The sequence below is a fragment of the Misgurnus anguillicaudatus genome, chromosome 23 (genome assembly GCF_027580225.2).
Source record: "Misgurnus anguillicaudatus chromosome 23, ASM2758022v2, whole genome shotgun sequence".
Taxonomy (NCBI): Eukaryota; Metazoa; Chordata; class Actinopteri; order Cypriniformes; family Cobitidae; genus Misgurnus; species Misgurnus anguillicaudatus.
The window spans coordinates 7,376,245-7,400,706 of NC_073359.2; the positions used below are offsets into that span (position 1 = coordinate 7,376,245).

The following is a 24,462-nucleotide window of genomic DNA, read 5'->3' on the forward strand; positions in this document are numbered from 1 at the left end:
AGATTATATAGGATCTTTATTTTCACTGTACATGTGCAATGACATTCTGGTGGAGCAAGCTCCAGATGCCTTCATAATAAATACAAATATATCAGTTTTCATGTTTAGTCATACACTAGACTAGAAGCACTAAGCATGACTGTACAATTTACAATATTCACAAGAATATTACAATATACAGTATAATCACAACAAAGTTGCCAATATAGTATAAAACACAACACAATGCAGCATAGAACATAAATGTTTATAGATGTAAACATTGTGTTTCATTGTGCAATGAAACACAAAGTGGCGTGCGTTAGAATTGACAGTGGAGCATAGACGCCAAATGTTAATAATGGAAAAATTGTGTAATGAGACAAAAAGTGACATGTGCTAGAATGTTATATTGCACTTCAGTAGAAGTTTAGTAACATGGCATTGACCTTCAGAAGTTTTGTTCTTTAAAGCAACACTAAAGAACTCTGGCTCTTTGCTCTCCCTACAGGTTAGAAGCGTAATTGTTCATTACCACTGTCATAAATACTGCAGCATAACTGGCCCTGATTGGATTGTAGGTCTGCCGTAAAGCAAGTTTTTGTAGTTTTCACTCGAACTACAGGACCACTACCCGATGGTTGGAAACTTCTTTAGTGCGGTTTTGGCCGATAGAGGGCTGCAAAGCGAATGTGAAAGTGCCGTTCACCCTGTTTTGAGTGGATGAACCACTGAAACTTTTTTGGAAACGTTATTTTAAGGTAAAAAAACTCTTTGGTGTTGCTTTAACAACTTGACATGAATATGTCCAGGTCACCCATATACTTAAAGATAAATTAAAAGACACTTCTTGCTTCACTGGGCATTTTTGTATTTATTCCATGCTGAAAAAAAACAGCATACCAGCAAGACCAGCATATGTTGTGTTTTGGTGCTGGTTTGCTAGTGAACACCAGCTAAACCAGCATCAAACCAGCATCAGCACCAGCTAAACCAGCAACAAACCAGCATTAGCACCAGCATCCCATGCTGGTCATACCAGCATATGTTGTGTTTTGGTGCTGGTATGCTGTGACCACCAGCTAAACCAGCATAGACCAGCATAATTCCCATGCTGGTCCATGCTGGTTTGATGCTGTTTTTTCAGCAGGGTTATAGAACAAGAATATTTCATGGCCCTTACAGGCCTTGTTCCTCATAACAGTTTGAAATAAACGTGTTCAGATCCTCCAGATATTCGAAAACAAATCCATCTGGAGAAAGGCAGGCTCCATCACCTCTCCAAGGAATATCTTGCGGTGACTCTCTACCCAGGACCATGCTGGACCAATGTTCCTTATGAACTTCCACTTTATGTTCTTTCTGTAATCCTGTAATAATAAAAAAATAAAGGTTTATTTGTGGAGCATACAGCTACAGAGTGAGTTGAAGATGCTGTAAGTGTAACAACAGTTTCTAAAACAGGTACAGGTTGCTCTAAATACCTGATATTGGACCAGTGATTAGGTTCGTTACAGGAGGGTAAGTAATTAAGGCACACAAGGACACAGATAATACGTAGAAACGACTGAGATGTATTTTTGTTTGTGCAGAATAATACTGGAATCAAATGTAACACAATCACAATAAAAAAAAAATATAAAACAAATGAAATTATTGTCCTTTTGTTCTTCTTTTCTCTTTGAGCTCTTTTAACTATTTAAATAGTTTACTTTCTATTTGCTTCTAGTTATTTTATTTATGTTTAAGTTGTTTAGTTTCTATTTTGGTTTATATATATTTAGTTTCACTAACTTTCAGTTTAATGAAAGTTAGTATGCACAAGGCAATAGTAGAATAATATGGAAAACCATTGATAAATTGATTGGAAATGAAAAATGTGAGAATATTTGTCTCAATATTAATGGAAAAATTATTGATGACTCTTTTGTAATAGCAACAAATTTTAATGAATATTTTTTAAACATTGCTCAAACCTCTGTTCAGAATTTTCAAATTGTTCATCCTCCTCTTATAATCAAAGACAAATCTGATTTTAATCTTAGTTTAATATCTAAAACTAAAGTTGAAAAAATAATCACGGTGTTAAACAACAGCAAAGCAAAAGATATTTATGGACTTGATACTTCTTTTCTGAAACAACATAAAGAGATCCTCTCAGACCCGTTGACAAAAATGATCAATCAATCGATTAGTGAGGGTATTTTTCCAGCAGCCTTAAAATCTGCAATAGTTACTCCTATATTTAAATCTGGACATAAACAAGACATGAACAATTACCGTCCAATAAGTATTCTCCCAGTTGTGTCAAAAGTACTGGAGAAGACGGTGGCGGAGCAACTTACCACCCATTTTGAATTACAAGCTCTTTTAAATCCAATGCAATTCGGTTTCAGACGTAAATATTCTACAGACTTTGCATGTTGCTACCTCTTGGAAACAATCAGGGCATATGTGGATCAAGGAAGAGTGGTGGGAGCAGTCTTCCTTGATCTGCGCAAAGCTTTTGATACTGTAAATCACCAGATACTCTATAGTAAACTGAATCAATATAGTCTCTCTGAACACACCCAAAACTGGATAAGATCTTATTTGAGTGACAGACATCAGTGTGTACAAGTAAATAACATCAAATCCGCGTTTAGAGCCACCTCGATGGGAGTGCCGCAGGGGTCTATTTTGGGACCCTTGCTTTTTAGTATCTATATAAATGATCTCCCTAGAGTGTGTTCGGACGTTGATATAATCATGTATGCTGATGATACTGTGATCTTCACTTTTGGGGAAAATGAGCTGGAGGTTGCTGACAAATTATCAAAAGAGATGCAAAAAGTTGTAGAATGGTTGCAGACGTCTTGTCTAACCTTAAATGTAGAAAAAACGGTCTCAATGTTTTTCTCAAATAAACGTAAGTTACATCTAACTCAAAAAATTCAAGTAAATGGGCAAATAATTAAAAATGTAAAGGAAACAAAATATTTAGGTCTAACACTTGATTCAAATTTAGGTTTTAAAAGTCATATAAAAACACTTGGCAATAAACTGAAATTTAATTTGATGAATTATAAACATATTAGAAACTCATTAACAACTGAGGCTTCGAATATTTATTTTAATGCCATGATTGTTCCGCATCTTCTATATTGTATGTCCAGTTGGTCTCAGGCATGTAAAACATCGTTAAAACTATTAGAATCATTATATAAAAGGGCAATAAAAATTCATGATAAAAAGCCTCGTCAGTACCATCATTGTAAAGTTCTAAGTAAATACAACATTTTGAGTTTTGAAAACCTTATTAAATATAACCAAATTTCTGTTCTATATAAAATTATCCATAACATCGCTGCTCCTCCTCTGAGAAAATTTGTCACATTAAATTCAGATAGACTTAATAGAGTCACACGATCGACAGCCAGAGGAGAGTGCAGTGTTCCAAGATGCAGAACCACTTATGGTCAACATGCGTTCTTTTATAAAGCAGTAAGTCTTTGGAACACTCTTCCAAATGAAATTATTTTATGTACAAACTATAGTACTTTTACACGCCTGACCAAACAGTGGCTATTAACAAAGCAAATTTGTAAGCACTGAATGATTGTGATAAGAATAATGTAGACTATGAGTGAGTGAGTGAGTGAGGGTTGGATCCAAGTAGAGTGTTTTTATGATGTGAGTATGAATAATTGTTTTTGTTTTTATAATTTCTGTAAATCATGATATGAAGAGTGTTTTTAATGAGATGAGTGAAATAACGCTTCCATGTATAATACTGTATATTTTATGACCTTATGTAATGTAACATCTGTCTAGGGACTGCAGGTGGAAATTAGCATTTCTTTGCTATAACCTGGCACATGACATCTCTTCTTTTTTTAGATTAATGTTCCCTGTGCATTGTCCCTGATTAAGTAAGTTAAAAATAAACACATTCAATCAATCAATCAATAAGAGCTTTTCTTATATTTGAGTTTAGTGTTCTCCTGTTCAACTTTTTATATTTTACTCATAGAAAAGATTTCCCAAAATAAAACAATCAAAATAAAGAAAAGTACATCATTTAAAAGTACATCACCACAATAGTTCAATTAGAACAGTTTAACTCTTTGAACAATCAAGCAATATCAGTCAATATCTTCTCAGTCTGTGTATAAATGAATGTTCTTTTGTCATCCGAATGAAAAGATATGTTAGTGTATGCAAAAGTCCTTCAGTGTAGATGAGAACTGTGTTTCAACAGTCAGTAGTGCAAAGAAATCAATGAAGGAAAATCGGATTTCCCTCCGATCAGAATATACACAATGAAATGAATTCCACCTGATCAGTAGTAAACACTAATCCAAGGGTTTGCAAAGGATTTCTCCGTCTGCAGTTCTCTCAAATCAACAGTTCGGTTGGGAGGCTCGCCATCACGGTATATGAAGGGTTTGATCCAATCACACAAAAAAACCTGACCAAATCCGGGGGGTTTCATACACTTTTATACCCGCATTGGATTTTTAACAGGGGTTCTCAATCAGGAATCATCCGCGACAATATCAATAATCCCGTTCTAAAAATCACCCAATATAGTTAAATAATAGGTCTACAACATAATATGCATCATATTATTTGAATATCAGAAAGGATTATTTAGATATTTGCCTTAGATTCACTTTGGTGTTTCTCTCGCGATCAGCAATGCGTGTCTCTCACTGCTCTGCGTCTCACGTCTATAACATCACACGCAGACAGTCTCGGCTTAGACTGATTACATCACTTAAGCATTTAGTCATTTTTAATCAATTTATTATTTATTATTTTAAACTACAATGACTTTAATCAGCTTTTTTGTTTAATACTTTTAGCATTTTACTAGAATTAAAATTATTTGAAAATTATATTATTTTCTCTGTTTCATATATTGCTGAATTCTAACCCGTGTTACATAAGTGCTTCTGTCATAAAGCATTTGGCATTTCCTTGAGTACTACAGTCTGGCTGCAGTTCAAACAGTAAAAATGGGCTGTGGTCCTGCACAGTTCAGTTCTTTTTTTAGATAAAGTAACCTGTAAGAATGTATCAACAAATTTATGAACACTACAGACTGTAAACGTTAATAACGTGCATGTGTGAAGTTCAACTATAGGCATATTAAGCTGTATCATGTGCATGGACTACACAAATGACTCACAGTTTTTAAGTTATCAATGTTTTACATTTTAACAATTTCTCAAAACAAGCTACCATTAAGTTTCATTTCACTTTGGCTTGACAGATATCTGATACTGATAGGTGAAGTTAACAGCAGCAAAAGATTAACCCTTACGAAAATTAACCATGGTTTTACTACAGTTAAAACAAAACAAAAATGGTTACTGTAGTAAAACCATAGTAACTACAAAATTACCATGGTTTTGAAAACCATGGTTTTCAAAAACCATAGTTAAACCATGGTTAGTGTAGTAAAACCATGGTTTTGCTGATAGTAATCAATACACCAAAAAAACATGGTTACTACACTTTTACCACAATAAAACCATGGTTAATTTTCGTAAGGGAAGGTAACTGTTACGTGCACCACAGTACAATCATTGTGAATATATTGATCATGGGATTTTATCAAGCATAAATATATGTATTAATATAAATACATTTTGGAAATACATTAGGCTTTCGAAACAAATACTTTTACTTACCGACGTGGTAAACAACTTTAGTACTTCAACGTCGGGCTTTCTCTCTTCATCGTGCTCTTTCTCGGTTTTTATCGGGTAGCACCAACATAAGACACATTATTGCCACCTACTGTGTTGGAGAGAGATGTGATTTGGGCGTAGTAACTGACGTCACGTCTGGATGTGGGCGTGGTTGGATGTCCACCGCAGGCTTCAGCGAGACGCTACTCAAATCCGTTGATTCACCACTACGGGGAGTTGATCACAAATGACCAGTGTAGGTGAACTCGGATCAGTTTTTTATGCAAGTTCATAAAACATTCATCCTTCTGACTAATAACACTACCATTTTGTTTACTTTTTGTTTATAGACAGATTTAATGACAAAATGTGCGTAATTTAAAGGGGAGTTCGTTTTAATGATAGCCCTAAATAAAACTAAAAACAAATAAAACAATTTATGTCTTAATTAAGTATAATGATTTTTAAAACATATTTTAATAAAAATCTTGCTATTATTTTGTAAAAAAAGTGTAAAATGTTTGGACAGAGCTGCTTTTACACTATTTTGACCAGCAGGTGTCGCCATCGTGTGTGGTGTTTCGAACCCTGAATCAATTTTCGAAGCAATTGGTTCAATTGATTCGAAGCTTCAAAAAGCTTCGTTTCGCCAATCACTACGTGAAGCAGTCAGAGGCAGAGGATCCAAGTGCAGTATTTAAAGCAGGGGTCTCAAACTCAAACTGGCTTGGGGCCATTTCTGAGACTGACATTTCATCAGAGGGCCGCAGAGGTATTTTAACGTTCAAAAAAGTACAATATTTCTTTAAAATATTTTTTAATGTATAATAATACTTGAAAATATATAAACAGTGTTTTTTATTTTTTAATATACATTATTTTATAAAAGTAGGTAAATATTTTTTTAACCATTTTGGGCTTTGAATTATTAACTAAGGCCTATTAAAACTAACAAATTTAATTCCTATACATTTATAAACTATTATAAAAAATGTACCAACAGTAAGTGTTTCTGTTTTTATTTATTTTTGACTGTTTTCAGTCATAGTATTGACTTTATTATGTTCCTTTTTGTTATTCCACCGTTTTAATGAATTTGCTATTATATTTAGAAAAATTTTAATAAGTGAAAGTGATCCTAAAACATTTGGATGGGTAGTCAATGTTACATAAGCTAGTTGGACAGTAAAAATAAATAATACTGCTCTATGTATAAGCAAGCAAGATAATAATGTATTATATACTTCATATATATTTCATATAGAAGTGTACATACTTGTATCCTCTGTAATTTCTCCTCGTCTTTCCTCTTTTCCTAACATGGGCACTTTGATGGGTCATTTTCTCATCCGTAGTTTAATATTAAACTGTTGCACTACATCTCCCACTGCGGTGTCTCCATTAGAAGCTGTGACTTGATGTGAACTACGGTAATAACCCCACAGCAGCTCTTCTCTGAGTAACAGAGTATCCACCCGGAAGTAACAAATCTTCTCTGGACAAACACTACAAAGTCGCGATCAGATGAACTGATCGCTTTGTGACAATGATATGATTGACGCGAGAGGAATTAAAATCCGATCACGCATTCCGTTACCCTCGCCATCACGGAGCGCGCGCTCGTGGCAGCGTAGCAACGGGTGACGCGAACCCACGCTGCGCAACCTCCGCTCCCAAGCAAGCACTCTGAAAAGTAAACATACTTTAAGAAACGCCTCGACTGGTTTTAACTCGCGTTGTTAGACGCGACATGTGACCGGACCCTTAAACGTTTCTGCGGGCCAGAACGTTATATTGTTGAAGGGTGACGCGGGCCGCAGAGAGGGGGAGGGCGGGCCGCAAATGGCCCGCGGGCCGGGAGTTTGAGACCACTGATTTAAAGCGTAAATAAACCCCTGAGCCTGACTCCACCCACTGGCAATATTTGAAAAATGCAAGAAAAGTGGGCAGATCCCAACGGAGATAGGTCCTGTCCCAAATGGCACACTCCGGACTTGTGGTCCTCCTCAGAGTCCACACTTTGATAACATCACGTAGTCCAGACTTTAGGGACCCTTAATACGAGTCCACGTGGGTGCAACGGAGTCGTATTTTGGGACACTCGAGCGTCACACCGGAAATAGGTAGAGAAGTTGCCCGTCAGTGTGAGCTCCTCCCTTCCGTCGTCTGATTGGTCTGATTGCTCTTTCGCAAGGACTTCTGGGTTGGTAAAGTGCGCGAAGCCTGCTGCAGTGCTGGTGTCGTGGGCAATCCGGTCCCCCCCGGGCGGTTCTGTCTCCCCTGGGACCCCGATGGGTATCTAGCACTAATGCCTGCTCAAAAATGTGTCATTGCAATATCTCGTCTGCATACGCGGCTAGCAAGCTAATTATGTTGTACAAAGTAGAAACATAACATTTTTTTAAAAATAAAAGTTAACTAAAAAAACAATATAATAAACTAATATTCATGTTGCAGACACGTCAGTACTTTTGTGTCATCATCTGCTTTACAAAAACAATACTTTTATTTTTTGTAAATTATTAACATATCTTACAGAATATATATTTTTAATAGTAAAAGTGTAGTAATCATGGCTTATAATTATAATTTAAATGTGTGATTCAACTATGTAGTAATCATGTTTTGTATAAGTAATTAATGAGTAAGTAATTGTATAAGTAGACAGTCAAAAGTAGAAATGGTACAGTATAATATCTAAATAATAAAATGACACAAGCAATGTGTAGATCTCTCACCTATAGCCTCATTTATATACTACTATATGAAACATATTATTTAAAAGACATCAATTGTAATTTTAACAACGTTCTAACTACATAAATCATAACGTGATTTTGTATAGGAATTGTAATAAGGCGCTAAGAAAACTACCCATGAGGAGTTTTTTCAGCCAATGGAATTACGCGGGGTCCTAGGGGGGCAGAATTGCTCGGGGGGACTGGATTGCTCATGACACGGGGCTGTTTCTCAATATGCGTTCTTCAGCGATCTTGCGTCCTCGTGTCCTCGCTCTACGTCATCATTAACGGTCGAAGTTCATTCCAATTCTCAAGAACGCAAGGACAGAGGACGCATGAAAATACCCGGATGTGTTCTTGATATCGAGGATGCATCGAGTGCAGACTTGCTGAAATCGCTTTACGCCCCAGAAGTCATTGCGGCAAAACTTCCGAGTTCGTTCTTCCAAGGTCGCCTGGCAAGACCGATCTCCACGAGGACGCAAGTCCGTTCTTTGCGTTCTTGGAATTGAGAAACAGCCACGGGCTTCGCTGAAGACCGCATCAAGGGGGCAAAGGAGGCGCTGATGAGCGTAAAAATGACAGATGGGACACCCTACGGACTCGTGGACTAAGTGAGCACGCGCAATTTAAGGCCACGAGACCGAAAGTCCACATGAAGTGCGCCATTTGGGACAGGGCCATAGAGGGGACAAACTAAGATCGTACCAAGTGTGTGGTGAGCTTGAACCTGCTTACATCACGAGTTCTTTTTTGGACCCAACATCCCATAGGAAAATTCAACTGCAGTAGCCACCGTTCAACCTGAAGAGGGCAGCACTCAGACGTTTTTACACCATATATTATAGTATTGAAACACTTTATATCCAAATGTCAAAAAACTTACATCATAATCAATGAACAGCACTAATAAAGCATCATTCTTACAGATCAGTAACTAAAAAAACTTGGATTAGGGTTTAGTTACTCTTTAATATAAAAGTAAATCCAAACAGGCAGGTACAAACATAATCCAAAACAGTAAACACGAACACAGACGCATTACATTAACAGTCACCGACATCAAACAAGGCAAACACTGGGGTTAAATACACTGGGAAATAAGAAACACCTGGAGGAACAATCAGCACGCAGACCAATGAAACAAAACAACTACAAAGAACTACAAAACATGGCAGACATGGACAGAACTTCAAAATAAGAGTCTAAACACAGGGGAACACAGAACAGAGTTATGACATTTACATTGCTGTTGGGTGTCTTTATTGTCACTCCTGAGGTTTGCTTTTGTTGGAATTCAACAGACACCGGACTAAAATGATCACAATACATCTAGAAATGATGATTAAAGGCAAAACTGTGGTGGTCTCTTTATTTCTTCATGTCTGTAGATATATATACACTGCAAAAATGATTTTCAAGAAAAAAATGAGTAAGAAAATACGTCTAGTTTTTAGACCAAAAATATCAAATCCAAGTGATTTATTTGCATAAAACAAGCAAAAAATATCAAGCAAATTTTTCTTGAATTTAGTGTTTAAGGAAAATGTTCAAGATTTTTTTGCTTACCCCATTGGCAGATTTATTTGCTTGTTTTATGCACAAAATCACCCAAATTTGATATCCCCGGTCCAAAAACTAGACTTATTCTCTAGGGTCGTTTTGCTCATCAAGATAAAGCATCTTAATTTAAGAATTTTTTAGATATTTTTTTACTGAAAACAAGACAAAAATACTAAGATTTTTTTTTTATTGAAAATCATTTTTTGCGGTGCGCAAGCCATTGTTGCTACTGATTGGTACAAGTGGTACAGCACTGACACGTATGTGAACATTTATATCAAGTTTATTCTATTTATATAGCACATATAAAAACATCAAACAGGCGAACAAAGTGCTGTACAAAAAATATAAATTATATACTTCATAACAGTTTTGCATCTATTTCTAACTATAAATTACCATTTGTTTCAGGATAAAGTTTGACATTTTTCTGTAATTAACAATATGTAGGAAACACAACAGTTCTTGCATTATTCTTCGTCTTTGGTTTACACATCTAATGGCTTGCGTGTCAGTAAGAGCAATTCCCTGTAATATAAAAATAAATAAACAATTAGTTGGCAAAGATAATTATTAATTTAATCCAAAATCATCAAATCTAACAAATATTAATATCTGACATATGTCCTACATGTAAGCTGGTGCATAACAGAGGCAATGTCAATATCTTGAAGTACATGGTTCTGTAGTTAGCAGTAGAACACAACATAAATAAAACGAATCTAATCATATTACATAACCCTTTCGTTCATTCGTATATGTCCAAAAAGTAATAAAGAGAATAGGCAAGGTAGGAATCCTGTAAAACCAAAATAAAATAATAATCCGCAGTGGTGGCTCGTGACTGCTTATCCGAGGGCCGCAAATTCAAAATAAGTGTTCAGAGTGTCACGAGTGTTGCTTGAGTTTTCAAAATAAGAGTTTGTTGCGTAATGTGAAACATCTGCATCAAGTGTTTTGTCAAAATAAGTGCCCGCTGCACACGCGTCAAAACCATTTACGATAAAAGAGACGCTCACATTCACAAAATACACCCAAGACACTCCCTTAACAGTAAACGCGAGTGTCTCTTTTATCATAAACTTCGCATCGAGCGACATCGAAAAAAGAAGTCATCGGCCGCCACTGATAATTAGGAAAAAATTATTACGACAACACACGATAGGCCGTGCATAAGTCTAATGCTATGTCACCGGCATGCAGGTGATTCTGTACCCACTAATGTATAAGTTTGCTACTTATCCTGTTAATATCTATTAAAAGTATTATAATATTAAATAAACACATTATAGACAAACCTGGTGTCCACCTCTTTTTCTGTAAATACTCGCAGTACGAAACTTCCCTGGCGATTGCGCTCAGAAGTGGAGGGAATGATGACGTATTCTCCAGGAGGCAACTTATAGCGCTCGCTTATCTCTCTGCTTCTGAAATACTCACTCTCCACAACCTTTTTTTTAGGCACGTCGGTGCCGAGATGAACATTGCGACCCTTGTACTGCAAAAACATTTATAGACACATACACACACATATGGGATGAAGGTTTCAAGATGGATTACATCAAAAAACTTAAAAAGAAAACTTTTAGAGATCATGTTACCCTTATGTACAAAACAAATAGCGCATGTACACACCTTATCTGGAACCTGAAACACACATACAAAATAAAATTACTTTTCTAATACTAAAAGTCAAATTATGATACAAGGTGGAAAAATGTAGTTGTAGAATTACACCAAAGATTTAAGATACTATTGGTGGTAATTTTAGCTGTAATGTTGGAGGTAATGATTACATAATGTTGTCAGTAAGACTTGTGTCGGTGTATTAGATATTAATCTGTATTGCTGTGTGCGTTAAGTTACCTTATAGATAGCAAATCCAATGCTTTTCAGGTCCTTTCCAAAGCGTTTGTCTTTACGCCCATCTTTCTGCATCAATCCCACCAGCAAAGTGCAACCATCTTCTCCATCATGAGGGTCATCATCAACATCCTCAAGCTTGATCACAAACTGAGGGTTTGAGGAGAACGTACCTGAAGAGAGAAAGTGAGAAGACTTAGGGGCCGTTTACACAAAAAACAAGAAACTTTTTGTGCATTGAGACACCCACAGCCTTGATGGTCGACAGATATGGTGATTGACATTGTCAAAAGCGTCAGGTAGATCCAGTAGGATTATTACAGATGATTTGGAGGCTGCCCTTGCCAGCTTAAGGGCTTCAATGACCGAGAGCGTGATTCTCACGAAACCATTGAAACACCACGGCACTAATGATTTTAGCTTTAAAATGTGTAATATAGTAACATTAAAAAGCATCAGAATTAACACAATACTGTGTTCTACCTTGCACAATGTGTGATTTCAACATAAGAATTTATAATTGTAAATTTTATCTCATTTTCCGCTGAAATTCTCATTACCGCAATGTGTCCGGCTGTGTTTGAACCTGCGTTATGTTGTAATTTAATCAAATTAACACAAAAATATTAAGAAAAAAAATAAATGGATGTTTTGCTAGACTACTTTAGATGACAGAAAAAATATTTACTGCATATTCATGTATAATAATAATGAAGAAAAATTAGGAAAATGATGTGTCCATGCCTGATGTTCTCATCCTCCGCAACACTTTTTGAGAACAGTTTAAGCACACATACAGAATTTTAATAAAGTTTGATTTTGAGTGACCAAGCACATGGACCAGTTACTTCAAGATGGCTACCAGGTAAGATAATTTTTTTACAGTTAATTTGAAATATTGTCTTGTCAGAATGCTTACACGACATTTTGATTATCATTACCGCAACAGATGCTTATTAAATGTTAATTTAATTAATAGAAGCATAATACTTTGATTTTAAATGCATGTGCAGAATCTCCAAATTATGTTCTTTCAGGTTTGTCATGTCATTTTGAAAATATGTCAGTGTTGATGTTTTCTGACTGTTGCGGTAATGAGATTTTTTAGGACTAATTTTTTAAATTATGTTACAAAAAGTGTTAAATGATAAGTAAAAGTTTTTAAATTAATGTTCCCATTTACTCCAGACTTTGTTTTTCAATGTCTGGTGGGAAAAAAAGTAAATGTAAACAATTTTTACATTTTCATGCTTGACATTTTAAGTTCAAGTTTTCGTGAGAATCACCCAAATATTGCTCGGACTCAACAACAAAAAATTTGCAACATCTTTTAGGACAACATATTCTGAAATTATAAACAAACTATATCGAGTTGGATGTACTTAGAAAATTATTGCAACTAAAAATGATTAGGTTTAATAGTCATAAAAATTAAGTTAATTATTTTAACATTATTTTAATTTTGATTAAATCATGGACACAGGTTTCTTCCAGTGTCCCTGGTAGTAGAGCGATGCATTCTCATTTATTTCAAATGGAAGCTTGCCGACTTCTGGTGACACGAGAAGTGATAAAAGAAAGTTTAACTATATGCAAATGATGAGCGATTTTCAGGAGCGACTACCAATGGGAGCGAAGCAGTGGAGTTCACTTCATCCTTCTCTCGTCAGAGTGGACGGTACTCATTTGTTTATGACAACATGATTTATAAACGCCTCATGGAGAGAGACGAGCGACACACAGAGAGAAAGTCGCTGGTGGTCTGAATGAGCCTTGAGGACGCCCGAAGTGACATAACGCCCAGAATACACTGCAAGATTTTTGCCTTCCTATGAAATCATTACTTTATCACACTGTGCGACATGGAGCCTTTAAACTTAGGTACGACAAGCATGTAGACTGGACGATGATGACACTTATTTAATCATAGGCTATGGCGGCTGTGACACGTTAGCGCAACGTCGTTAGCATGCGCTACTGGTATACAAATACCGGTACGCAGCTCGTAGCAGCAAACACACTGTGCGTTGATCTTGCTGAATTTCTTACAGTGTCAGACATTATTGTTGGCTATCTTTAGTCGCAAGACCGGGAAAACGTACGTCTTTGAACCTCTTTCATTGTGAGACATAGGACAACCAATTACAGAAATTGCGACAATTGTTTCACAACGGCAATCTTTCGTCTGGGACAGACAAAAATCGTGCAGTGTATTCCGATGATCTAATAGATGATCTGATTCATTAAAGGTGCAGTGTGTAATTTTTAAAAAGATCTCTTGACAGAAATGCAAAATAATATACAAAACTATATTATCAGGGATGTATAAAGACCTTTCATATAATGAACCGTTATGTGTTAATTATCTTAGAATGAGACGTTTTATCTACATACACAGAGGGTTTACGTGGAAGTCGCCATTTTGTGCCGCCATGTTTCTACAGAAGCCCTTAACGGACAAACTTTTTTACAAAGTTGTCTCCTACGATGACATGTTTTTCCGGTGGGTGGCTACCATAGCGTCTCTGTGCGTTTCAAAAGTGAGGGGTGAGCAGTGAACTGAGCCGTTGGTTGCAATTCGCAACCTCACCACTAGATGCCACTAAAATTTACACACTGCACCTTTAAAAGATGTTATTACTCCGGCATGTATGTAAAATCATCAACTATGTTGTTGAACCGACGTGATTCAAAAAAGAGATGTACAACAAAGTAACTATGTTTTGTTTTCGTTGTAACGAGCTAGATCACGACGCATTGTACTATGGTAGTTAATTAAGCAGAGAGTGGCGTCATTGTACAAGAAACGTGTCGAAACAGGATTAGTTTCAAAAACTTGAAGAGTTTTCTGATTTTTAAACAATTGATGTCATGTAAACGTGTGCCTCTGAAGTATGTGAAATTACACATAAATGTTGTGATGTTGGTGTGATACCTTCAAACTGGCAGTAGTTCCAGCGACCCACCTCTTCACTGGTCAAAGTGTCTGGAGTCAGATTACAAATCTCCAGCCTTGAGAAATTTCGCACAAAGTCTGAATATGCAATCCTGACAGGAAGAGAAAGAGCAGAAATGACTGTATGTCTGTAAGATAAGCAAAATTTAAAATGACACTTTGTAGTTTTTCAACCTTCGTAATAAACTTTAAGCCCCTTGTGATGGTACATCGACTTAAAATAGGTTGAAGGACATGTCTACCGTAGCCTGACGGGGTCTGTATCACTTTTCCTCGTACTTTTAAACTTGGGGTTTCGGGTAGTAACCCGAGCACAAAAAAAGAAAACTACAAAAATCTGCTTTACGGCATACGTTACTTACTCCACTTCCTTAAATTCGGACGTGAGAGTGCAACTATTTATTTTTCTGATGTTTTCGTCATGGCCGAAGTAGCAACTAAGAAAAAGAAACCCAAGGGTTTATCGGAAGAAATCAGAAAGAGAAAACGGGAAAGTGACATTAAAAAGAAGGACGAGGATCAATTATATTGGGCCAGCATTTGCTCGCTGGCATGAACTAAAGGAGGAGGAGGGGTTTCTGACCGATGCTGACTTGGCCGTCATGCCTTTGGATTAGTAAGTAATGTTATATTGCTTGCATATATATCTTAAGTCCTGTCTGGCTCCCGAACAGTTTTTACGTGAATTTTGCTGGAGGCTACTTGTGGAGTGTAGAGAAAGAGTTTTATTGCGTAACACTGTGGCGTCGTGGTAGCATCATGGACCTACGACCCGGGTGAGCCGGGTTCGATTCCCCTTTAAGGCAATTTTTTTATATAAACTTTAACCAAGCGACCACCGTTACAACTGGCTTGAAAACTTGAGCTACGCGATCTTTTGGTGTTTGAAATAAAATGTAAAAAAACCCATGAAATTATATTCATATGACATCCTGGAAGGAACACTTTGTGACCTAAAGAATTGTCTTCTTTTCCTTTGCGACAGTGCTGCGGCGCTTGTGGCCTCTAGGGGAGCTAGACGTAAAAAATACATGTCTAGCACCCCCTAGTGTCCAAAAAGTTCCGCGGTGTGCCTTTAAAATAATTACAAACACTAAGGGTCAGGTTTACTTAGAGCTTGCGCCAGCGCAAACCTTCATTTTGGCATTAAATAACAATGTCGGGATTTACTAAAGACACCCAGTGGATCATTAGCGTTGAAAATGACCTTATTGCATATGCATTTCTAGGAGTTTCCCTTTCAGACACAACATTTTTGGGAGGAGATTATTTAAATGATTCACGCTACGTGATTTACTAATGTTTGCGCGTGTTATGACGTGTTATTTAACGCCAAAAAAGCATATCATACCGTTTCTAAAATACGTACAATCCAAATAGCCGTAAAGCATTGTGTTGCGTGGAAATATACCTTTCATTGTGTGTTGTGGCGTCGCGTCTAGTTAGGACACGATGTAAGAGAAAAAGTTTCCTGCATCTTACTGCATCAATCGTCTTTCAATTTCCAACACAGTTCCAAGAACTGAGCTATTGAAATTGAATCTGAACTTAACGTATTGTCACAGTATGCAATGTCAGACACAAGGGTGAGTGTTTGGGTTGTTGAGTTGAAAGTTCAAGCTTTCTTACCAGAATTCTCCATCCTCAGCTGAATAATTCAGTTTAGCTTTCTCCTTCGGCGGGACATTATTCCATTCTTTGGAGCTATAAAGAAAATACTTTATTTACAGCTCTCAGGTAAGATTACACAATGAATGTTTTGGGAATGAACTCACTTATCGCTCCACGGGCCTGTCCACTCCACCTTACCCCACGGGTTCCTGATACGAACCAGCTGCACCTCTCGCCCCTTGTAGTGAACCTGAGTTTTGGGAGGAAATCAGCAGGAGTCTTTCCAGTTATTGCTTATATTTAAGGATTTTTGTAATCATAATTTTCAAATAGTGTATCACCTTCTCTGCGCCAGTAATGGAGTATGCGTGTCTTTTCACCAGCTTCAGTTTGGTCTCAAACTCCAATTCATCCGCATTGCCAATCTAGTAAACAGGTCAGATAATACTAGTTTAAATTGATTTGGCGCACGCTCTAATTAAAGGCAACATTGATGCAAATACATAAAACTGTATCTAGTGATTTAGCCATGCTGAAAATAATCTACTGAATAGAAACAGAAACTGCACTGCAAAAAATGATTTTCCAAGAAAAAAATTCTTAGCATTTTTGTCTTGTTTTCAGTAAAAATATCTAAAAACTCTCAAATCAAGATGCTTTTTCTTAATGAGCAAAACAACCCAAGAAAATAAGTCTATTTTTTAGACCAAAAATATCAAATTTAAGTGATTTTGTGCATAAAACAAGCAAAAAAAAAAAAAATCTGCCAATGGGGTAAGCTATTTTTTCTTGATTTTTTCTTGAATTTAGTGTTTCGGAAAGAATTGCAGGATTTTTTTGCTTGCCCCATTGGCAGATTTTTTTTGCTTGTTTTGTGCACGGGGTCACTTACATTTGGTATTTTTGGTCTTAAAACTAGACTTATTTTCTTGGGTCGTTTTGCTCATCAAGAAAAAGCATCTTAATTTAAGAATTTTTAGATATTTTTACTGAAAACATGACAAAAATGCTAAGACATGTTTTTCTTGAAAATCATTTTTTGCAGTGTATATGTCACCAAAGACCTTTGCTAAAGTTCAAATCCACTTAATTGCTTCAAATCCACTTAACAAAGTGGAGGTTTTTGCCAAAAAGATTGCATGTACTTAGGGGTTTTTGCAGGAAAAGTCAAATTTGGTGACTAGTGGCATTTATTATAATAAGCCATTTCAGTTACTGACCAATACACTTTTAATTGCCATTAAAGTGAAATTACTGAATTGAAACATAAGAGCCTGATAAAAAAATAATTTATAAGAAAACATGGCAGACGCATTTAGGGAGTTTTGCATCTGAACTCCTCAATGTAAAAAAAAATAGATTAAAACTTTGTCTTATAGGTCTTGTCATGGTGGCAAATGGAGACATGGAAATAAAATAGAAACCTAAAATGTTTTGGGTAATAAACTTGAAAACATGAAATTTTACAATGTATTCAATATGATTTTTAAGAATACTTAGAAAGTGATTCGTAACTATTAAAAATGTACACGTCTATATATTATGTTGTCTTTGCTATTACATTATGGTCACAGTAACATAAACCTAGTAGAAATAGCAGGGCTAGTCAACTGGCGACCGTTACGAGATTTTTGGTTTCTGAGATGTTCGGTTTCACGAACGGGTTTATGTGAATATTTATTTAAGATTGGGGTAAAGAATATTTATATTTTTTTAAATCTGGCCCTCAAAGAATGAGTGTCTGAAGACCCGTGAAATTACTTACAATGCAGCAGCCAAGCAAGGAGCCCAACCCAAGTGCTTTCTGAATGATCTTAAACAGATATGGAGGGGGTTTACTCAGCTCAAAGATCTCAGTAATACCTCCAGTAAAATCCTCAAAACCCTCAGTGGTGAGGCCACCATCCAGAGCTTCATATGAGCCATTGACCCTAAAAAATAGACTTACATTTATACATGTGGCAGACACTTTAATACGCTTTTGCTGTTAATGCTCTACCAGTTGAGCCACAGGAGCACACTTAATATTTTATAATTGTATGCATACCTATTTAAACAGTATGTGGGCTGTGGCTTACAAACTGACTTGGATAAAATGTTGTTCTTCATTGTAGGTACTTTTTTTTAAATAAACAGATAACCTGTATCTTTCTATATCTCATACTCACTTTGCATAGGCCTTTTCCAGCAGGGCGCTCCAGAACTCTGAACGCTCCGCTGACTGAACAAACAGCAGCTTTCCATTTCTGGTAGGCAGACGGTCATCAACGACAACATCCACCCATTCACCATACTGCCACAACTACAGAAAGCAGACCGGCATCACTCAACCCCCTGTATTGGTCAAATATTTTTGATTTTCTGACTGAATGAACTTGATATGTCATACATATGATTATTTGTTCACTTTTTTTTTTTAAAGTAAAAGCGTTTTTTTTAAGGCACAATATTTAGGCATGCGACATTAAAAAAATAGTTCACCCAAAAATGAAAATTCTTTCATAATTTATTCATTCTCATGTTGTTACAAACCTGTATAAATTATTTTGGAAGAAATTTTAAGGAACATGAGCCCCACTTACTTCCGTGGTAGGAAAAAATAATACTATGAATGTGAATGGGGCTCAGGAACAGTTTGGTTAAATAGAACATATTGTTACAGTGGCAAGAAAAAGTATGTGAACCCCTACAGTGTAGGAATAAACTGGTTTTCTACAGTGATTTGATCCTCATCTAGGTCAGAACAATAGACAAACACAATGTGCATAGGCTGACAACACACAAATAATTATCATTTTCTTTTTAGAAAACACCCATTAAACATTCACAGTGCTTGAGGAAAATGTAAGTGAACCGAAAGAATAATTACTTTGATGAAAGCCAATTTGTGTCAGAAGCTGGCAAACTGGAGTCAATGAGTTTAAAGGTGTGGTTTAGGGCAACTTTGATTAAAAGACCCTCAAACATTTAAAGATTGCTGTCCTTATGAAGGATCAACTCTTATGAACCATTCCTCTCTAAAGATACCCCATCAAGAGTTGTTGCACTCCATAAGGCCGAAAAGGGATACAAAACAATCTCAAAATGTTTAGACATTTATCAGTCGACAGTTAGACAAATTGTCTATAAATGAAGACAGTTTAATACTGTAGCTACTCTTCCTAGAAGTGAGTGCACAGCTAAGATGACTCCTAAGGTACAATGTAGAATACTCAAAGAAGTAAACAAGAACCCAGAGTAACAGCTAGAGACTTGAAGGCATCATTGGAACTGGCACACATTTCTGTTCGTGAGTCTACAATACCTAAGTCTGGTAGGCACAGTGTCAATGGCAGAACACCACGAAGGAAGTCAATGCTCTCCCAAAAAACATTGCTGTGAGCCGGAAGTTTGCAAAAGAGCACCAAAAGGCACTGATGAAACAAAATTTGAATTGTTTGGGAAAAATACTTTGGCGCAAAAAGGGCACAGCTTTCCAACATCAAAACATCATCCCAACAGTAAAGTATGGTGGAGGGGAACATCATGATTTGGGCCTGGACCACTTGAAATCATCGAGAGGAAAATTAATTCCCAAGTTTAACAAAATATCCTTTAGGATAATGTCAGGGTGGCTGTTCACCAGTTGAAGCTCAGTAAGTTGGTTGATGCAGCAGGCCAATGACCTTAAGCATTGAAGAAAATCCACCACAGACTGGCTTAAGAAAAACAAAATGTGCCATTTGGAGTGGCCTAGTCAAAGTCCAGACCTTAAGAGAATGATCCACACCAGACATCCTCCAAATGTGTCTGAGTTGAAGTGGTTTTGTAAAGGGGAATAGGTAAAAATTCCTTCTGAATGGTGTGCAGGTCTGAATCAGAACTACTAAAAGCACTTGCTTGAAGTAATTTCTGCCAAAGGAGGAGTGTTTTCAAAACAGTAGTAGTAGTAGTTCTTTATTGTCACTGGTCACAGGTACCAAATTAGCCATCAACCTTTCCATACATACAGTACATACAATATGACAAGGGGGGACAGGACAGGAACACGGGATTGAGGAAGAAATACAGCATAACATGAGGGAGGTGATGAGAAAAAAGCAACCCCAGACTATGCTCCTGTGGGGAGAACACTGTGGGAACAGGAAAAACACCCCAGCAACATACTGTAAGCACATAATCAATACAACATGAAAAACACATGACTTGCAACAGGGGAGGTGAGTGGGGGGTGGAGGTAATCCAGCACAGGCAAGCAGCCATCCGGTCCTGCAGCCATTCTCGGTGCTGGTCACAGACCCACTTGTCAGACTGGAGGTTCAAAGCGGCGAAAGGTGTGGGATGGGGGGGTCAGGTTGGTGAATGCATATCTTTTTATATGTCTGTGTGTGTGTGTGTGTGTGTGTGTGTGTGTGTGTGTATGTATGTAAAAGTTCTTGTATGTGTAGGCCTGGAGAGTCACTACTCATGGCATCAAATCTAGGTGCCTCAGTCCGCAAGATTGTCATAGCGATACACAGCAAGTTGCCATAGAGACGGCCTTGATTAGGTACCAGACCAAGTCAACAATCAGCAGGTGTCTGTGGAAGTGTGGGGAGGAATGCAAGAGTGTCTCTCCTTAGTGCACTTCTGGGGGAGTTGTTGTTCCGGCAGCGGCCTTGGCTTAGGCCAGTGCTGGTTGATGGGAGCCGAAAGCAGATAAGATTGGTCTTGGGGGCGAATAGAATAGTTATTGGCCACGTATTATTAGTGAATATCGGCATTTATCTGCGCACCCCTACTTGGGAGGTTTTGGACAGTGGTTACCGTTGTGGCTTGTGTCAAAAAAGACACAAGAAACTAGAATTATTCCCGTGTTCTCAGCCCATGCACACCGTGCTTGTCCACTGCTGTGACGATCAGATCACATTTTTATGGCAAATCACTGTAAAAAAAAAACAGTTAATTCCCAGAGGTGTAGATAGTTTTTCTTGCCACTGTAGTTGCAGACTTTTAGATCCCACTGCATATTCTTGCGAAACTTACCTGAAAGTGAAAAATGCCAACATAATCGTCCTCAAAACTCTGACCAGGTGGGACTACACGCTCCAGAATGTCCGTATCTAAAGTCAAAGAGGCAATGGCTGCCAGAAGCCAACAGTCACCTGCACAGATCAAAAGGCATGAGATAGAGACTTCTTCCCTACTGAAAAATCCAGCTAAGACCAGCATAAGCTGGTTTTAGCTGGTTTTGCTGGTGTAAGAAGCTGGTCTTGCTGTGTTTTGGTCACTTTTTAAGCTGGTCTAGCTAGACTTAGCTGGTCATGCTGGAAGACCAGCTGACCCACCAGCTTGACCTGCTTTGCCAGGCTAGAAGGACCAGCTTAGACCAGCTACTGCCACCTTAAACCAGCTAAAGCCAGCTTATGCTGGTCTTTGCTTGATTTTTTAGTAGGGTTATTTTTAATTCTTTCTTTAGCTGATGCTTTTATACCAACAAGTGCTTTTGTTATCTTGCCGAATGATATGATGGTTGTAGCTCATGATTAAACCCATGATTAAACATACAGCTTTTGGGTTACCGACCTAAGCACTAAGTCACCCTCTCAATATCTCATTAAGGCCTGGTTTCACAAACAAGGCTTAGCTAAAGCCAAGACTAGGCCTTAGTTAAATCAAGAAGTTTAAGGATTTTTTATAAACATGCCTAGAAAATCTTACTGGTGTGTATCTTAAGACAAATCAATGGGATTGTCATATTTTAAGATCTGTACGTGCAAGTTATTTTCAGACAGCTCAAACATGGTTTAATCTTGGACTTGCCTTAAGCCTTGTCTGTGAAACCGGGGGGGTTGTCTTTTACCACAACGTTTTCATTAGGTTTACCTAATTTCCCTTGGCAGATGTCAGTCCGCCTGGCACCATCCACAATAAACTGGGGTTTTGAACACAGCTTCTACAACAGGGAAGATTAAAGAACAGTTACAACTTTCTGCCTTAACGGTAAACATGAATAAGGGGTTGTGCACACCAAAACTTTTAAACGCGGCTGAAAACGCCTGGATAATGCCGAGTGCCAGCTTTCTTCAGCTGAGCGCTTTGGTAGCTATGATACTTCAGCTGTGAGCCGGTTGGTTGCTGTGGTAATGTCCCGCCCCTCCTCTACTGTGATTGGATGGCCATGTGAGAACTCACATTGATGAGATTAGCTTTTCACATAAAGCTGAATTTTTTTCAACTCTTGGCGCTCAGCATTGAGTGCGGAAAAACCACAGAGCGCCGGCTTTCAGCGTGGAAAATTAAACGCTAGCTGCTGGCTTATTTGAAAAACGCAGCGCTTCCATTGGAACAATTGAAAACATGTGCCGGCCACCGCCGTAAAAGCTTTGGTGTGCACGCCCCCTAACAATGCTTTTTTCAAAAGTTCAGAAGCCGTGTCACTCGGATATATGTCACCAAGGGAAAAACAGGACAATCGCTACTTCCGTAATTTTTATATACTTATATAACACCCCTTTTACAGTGATGAGTTTTATAAAGCATTATGAATTATAAGGCATTAAAATTACAATGTGTGTAATAAGATGAAATACATTAATACATTTTTACAGTTACTACTAAATCGATTTTCCTAGAATGCCAGGACAAGTTAAAAACAGGAATAGCGTGAAGAATGTGGATGAGCAGAATTGTTTGTTTTGTTTTCGCTCTTTAGAAATGTGGGCGTGCAGATCAGTGTTTCAGTGCATAAACAATGTGAACTGTAACACGTATAGCTTAATAGACTAAAACTGGGATTGGCTATATGAGTGTGAAACTACAAACAGTCACACATTTTGTTTACATCACAATACATGACGTCAAAATTAACGTTAAGTTGTTGTATTTTTTTTAGTAAGTTAATTTTAAGTTTACTTTAAGTTATTCAACCAAAGTTACTCCAAAAATAAAACAGGGTTATGGATTTCTTGATATCATACACATTATTCACTTTGAATGAATGAATGGATGAGCAACAAGCTATTGTTGAGCTAACTTTAGCACAATACAGTGTAATCTTTCCTACACCCTTGGTTATGAAATCAATACCATCTTGTTTTTCAAGATATTCTGCACTTATCTGCCACTGTTTGTCTTTATATTTGTCTTTGCATTGTTTTTTATTCAGCATTTTGTTTGTACACTCTTAAAAATAAAGTCGCTTGAAAGGTTGTTCACGGGGATGCCATAGAAGAATCTTTTTAGAAAGAACCATTTAGTCAAATGTTCTTAAATGAACCATTTCACCTTGAATAACCTTTTGTGAAACAGAAACACTTAAACATTATATTACCTGTGGTCTTTTCCACTCCACCCCTTGTGCCTTGGAGGAATTCGGTCCCAGTTCATTGTAGCCTAGAGACTCAGATTCCGCTGGGAAGGTCGGGTCACGAAACAATATATTTTTCTTCAAACATTCACGCTTCAGACTCTCGTAGTCCTGCTTGTTAAACGGTATCGCATTCTTGTTTGTCCCAACACCTTCTCTATCCCGTCTTTTACCAAGAAACTTGGCAGTGCTGCTCATTCTGCTTATTTATCAAATGTGTTCGATTCACAGTGCACTCCTGTATAGTGTGTGAGTGGTTATAAGGGGCAGGGTCACAGTCACCTGTGATTACATCATTCTGAAAGTACGTACATGTAGTAGACACATTTATCAGATGAAAGATTTTAGCTGAGGTTAAAACATTTACTATCTCTCTTGGTGTTTTTCTGTACGTATTTGAGAAATTAATGTTGACATTTGGTCCTAAGAAATTTCTAGTGATACGTCACTAAAATTTTTGCAATCAATCAAAGTGACAGTCACACAATTTTCACTTTGTTTTTCCGTCTTTGTGCTGCAAAATAAGGTGGATCAACTTGTCAGATGCTATTGTGGATTTTGTCATTCGCTTGAACAGTTTCTCTGAATCTCAAAACCAAAGACGATGACGCGAGTTATCATCACCATGTAAATCTCTTTTTTTTTGTACTACAATGATTGCAAGAATTTTAGGGAACATTTTACTTCCGCAGCGTTGACATGGCAACAATGCACATTATTATAATTCTGCCCACTTCTGACTCC

At 37.3% G+C, this 24,462-nt stretch overlaps 1 protein-coding gene and 1 long non-coding RNA gene across 2 annotated transcripts; both read right to left on the reverse strand.

The window, feature by feature from the left end:
* Positions 1–762: 762 nt before the first annotated feature.
* On the reverse strand, positions 763–5,782 carry LOC141359337 (uncharacterized). Its single transcript, XR_012365772.1, has 2 exons — positions 5,658–5,782; positions 763–1,349 (listed from the first exon to the last, which is right to left on the reverse strand). It is a non-coding gene; the product is annotated as an uncharacterized lncRNA (long non-coding RNA).
* A 4,262-nt stretch (positions 5,783–10,044) lies between these two features.
* On the reverse strand, positions 10,045–24,416 carry LOC129453426 (calpain-2 catalytic subunit). The gene is made up of 13 exons (XM_055217670.2): positions 23,683–24,416; positions 22,236–22,305; positions 21,396–21,514; positions 18,560–18,693; positions 18,157–18,322; positions 16,733–16,816; positions 16,556–16,641; positions 16,410–16,484; positions 14,760–14,872; positions 11,828–11,997; positions 11,597–11,608; positions 11,260–11,459; positions 10,045–10,489 (listed from the first exon to the last, which is right to left on the reverse strand). Exons 1-13 carry the CDS (start codon positions 23,914–23,916, stop codon positions 10,450–10,452), a joined length of 1,503 nt encoding a protein of 500 aa, XP_055073645.2. The 5' UTR covers positions 23,917–24,416; the 3' UTR covers positions 10,045–10,449.
* Between the last annotated feature and the right edge of the window lie 46 nt (positions 24,417–24,462).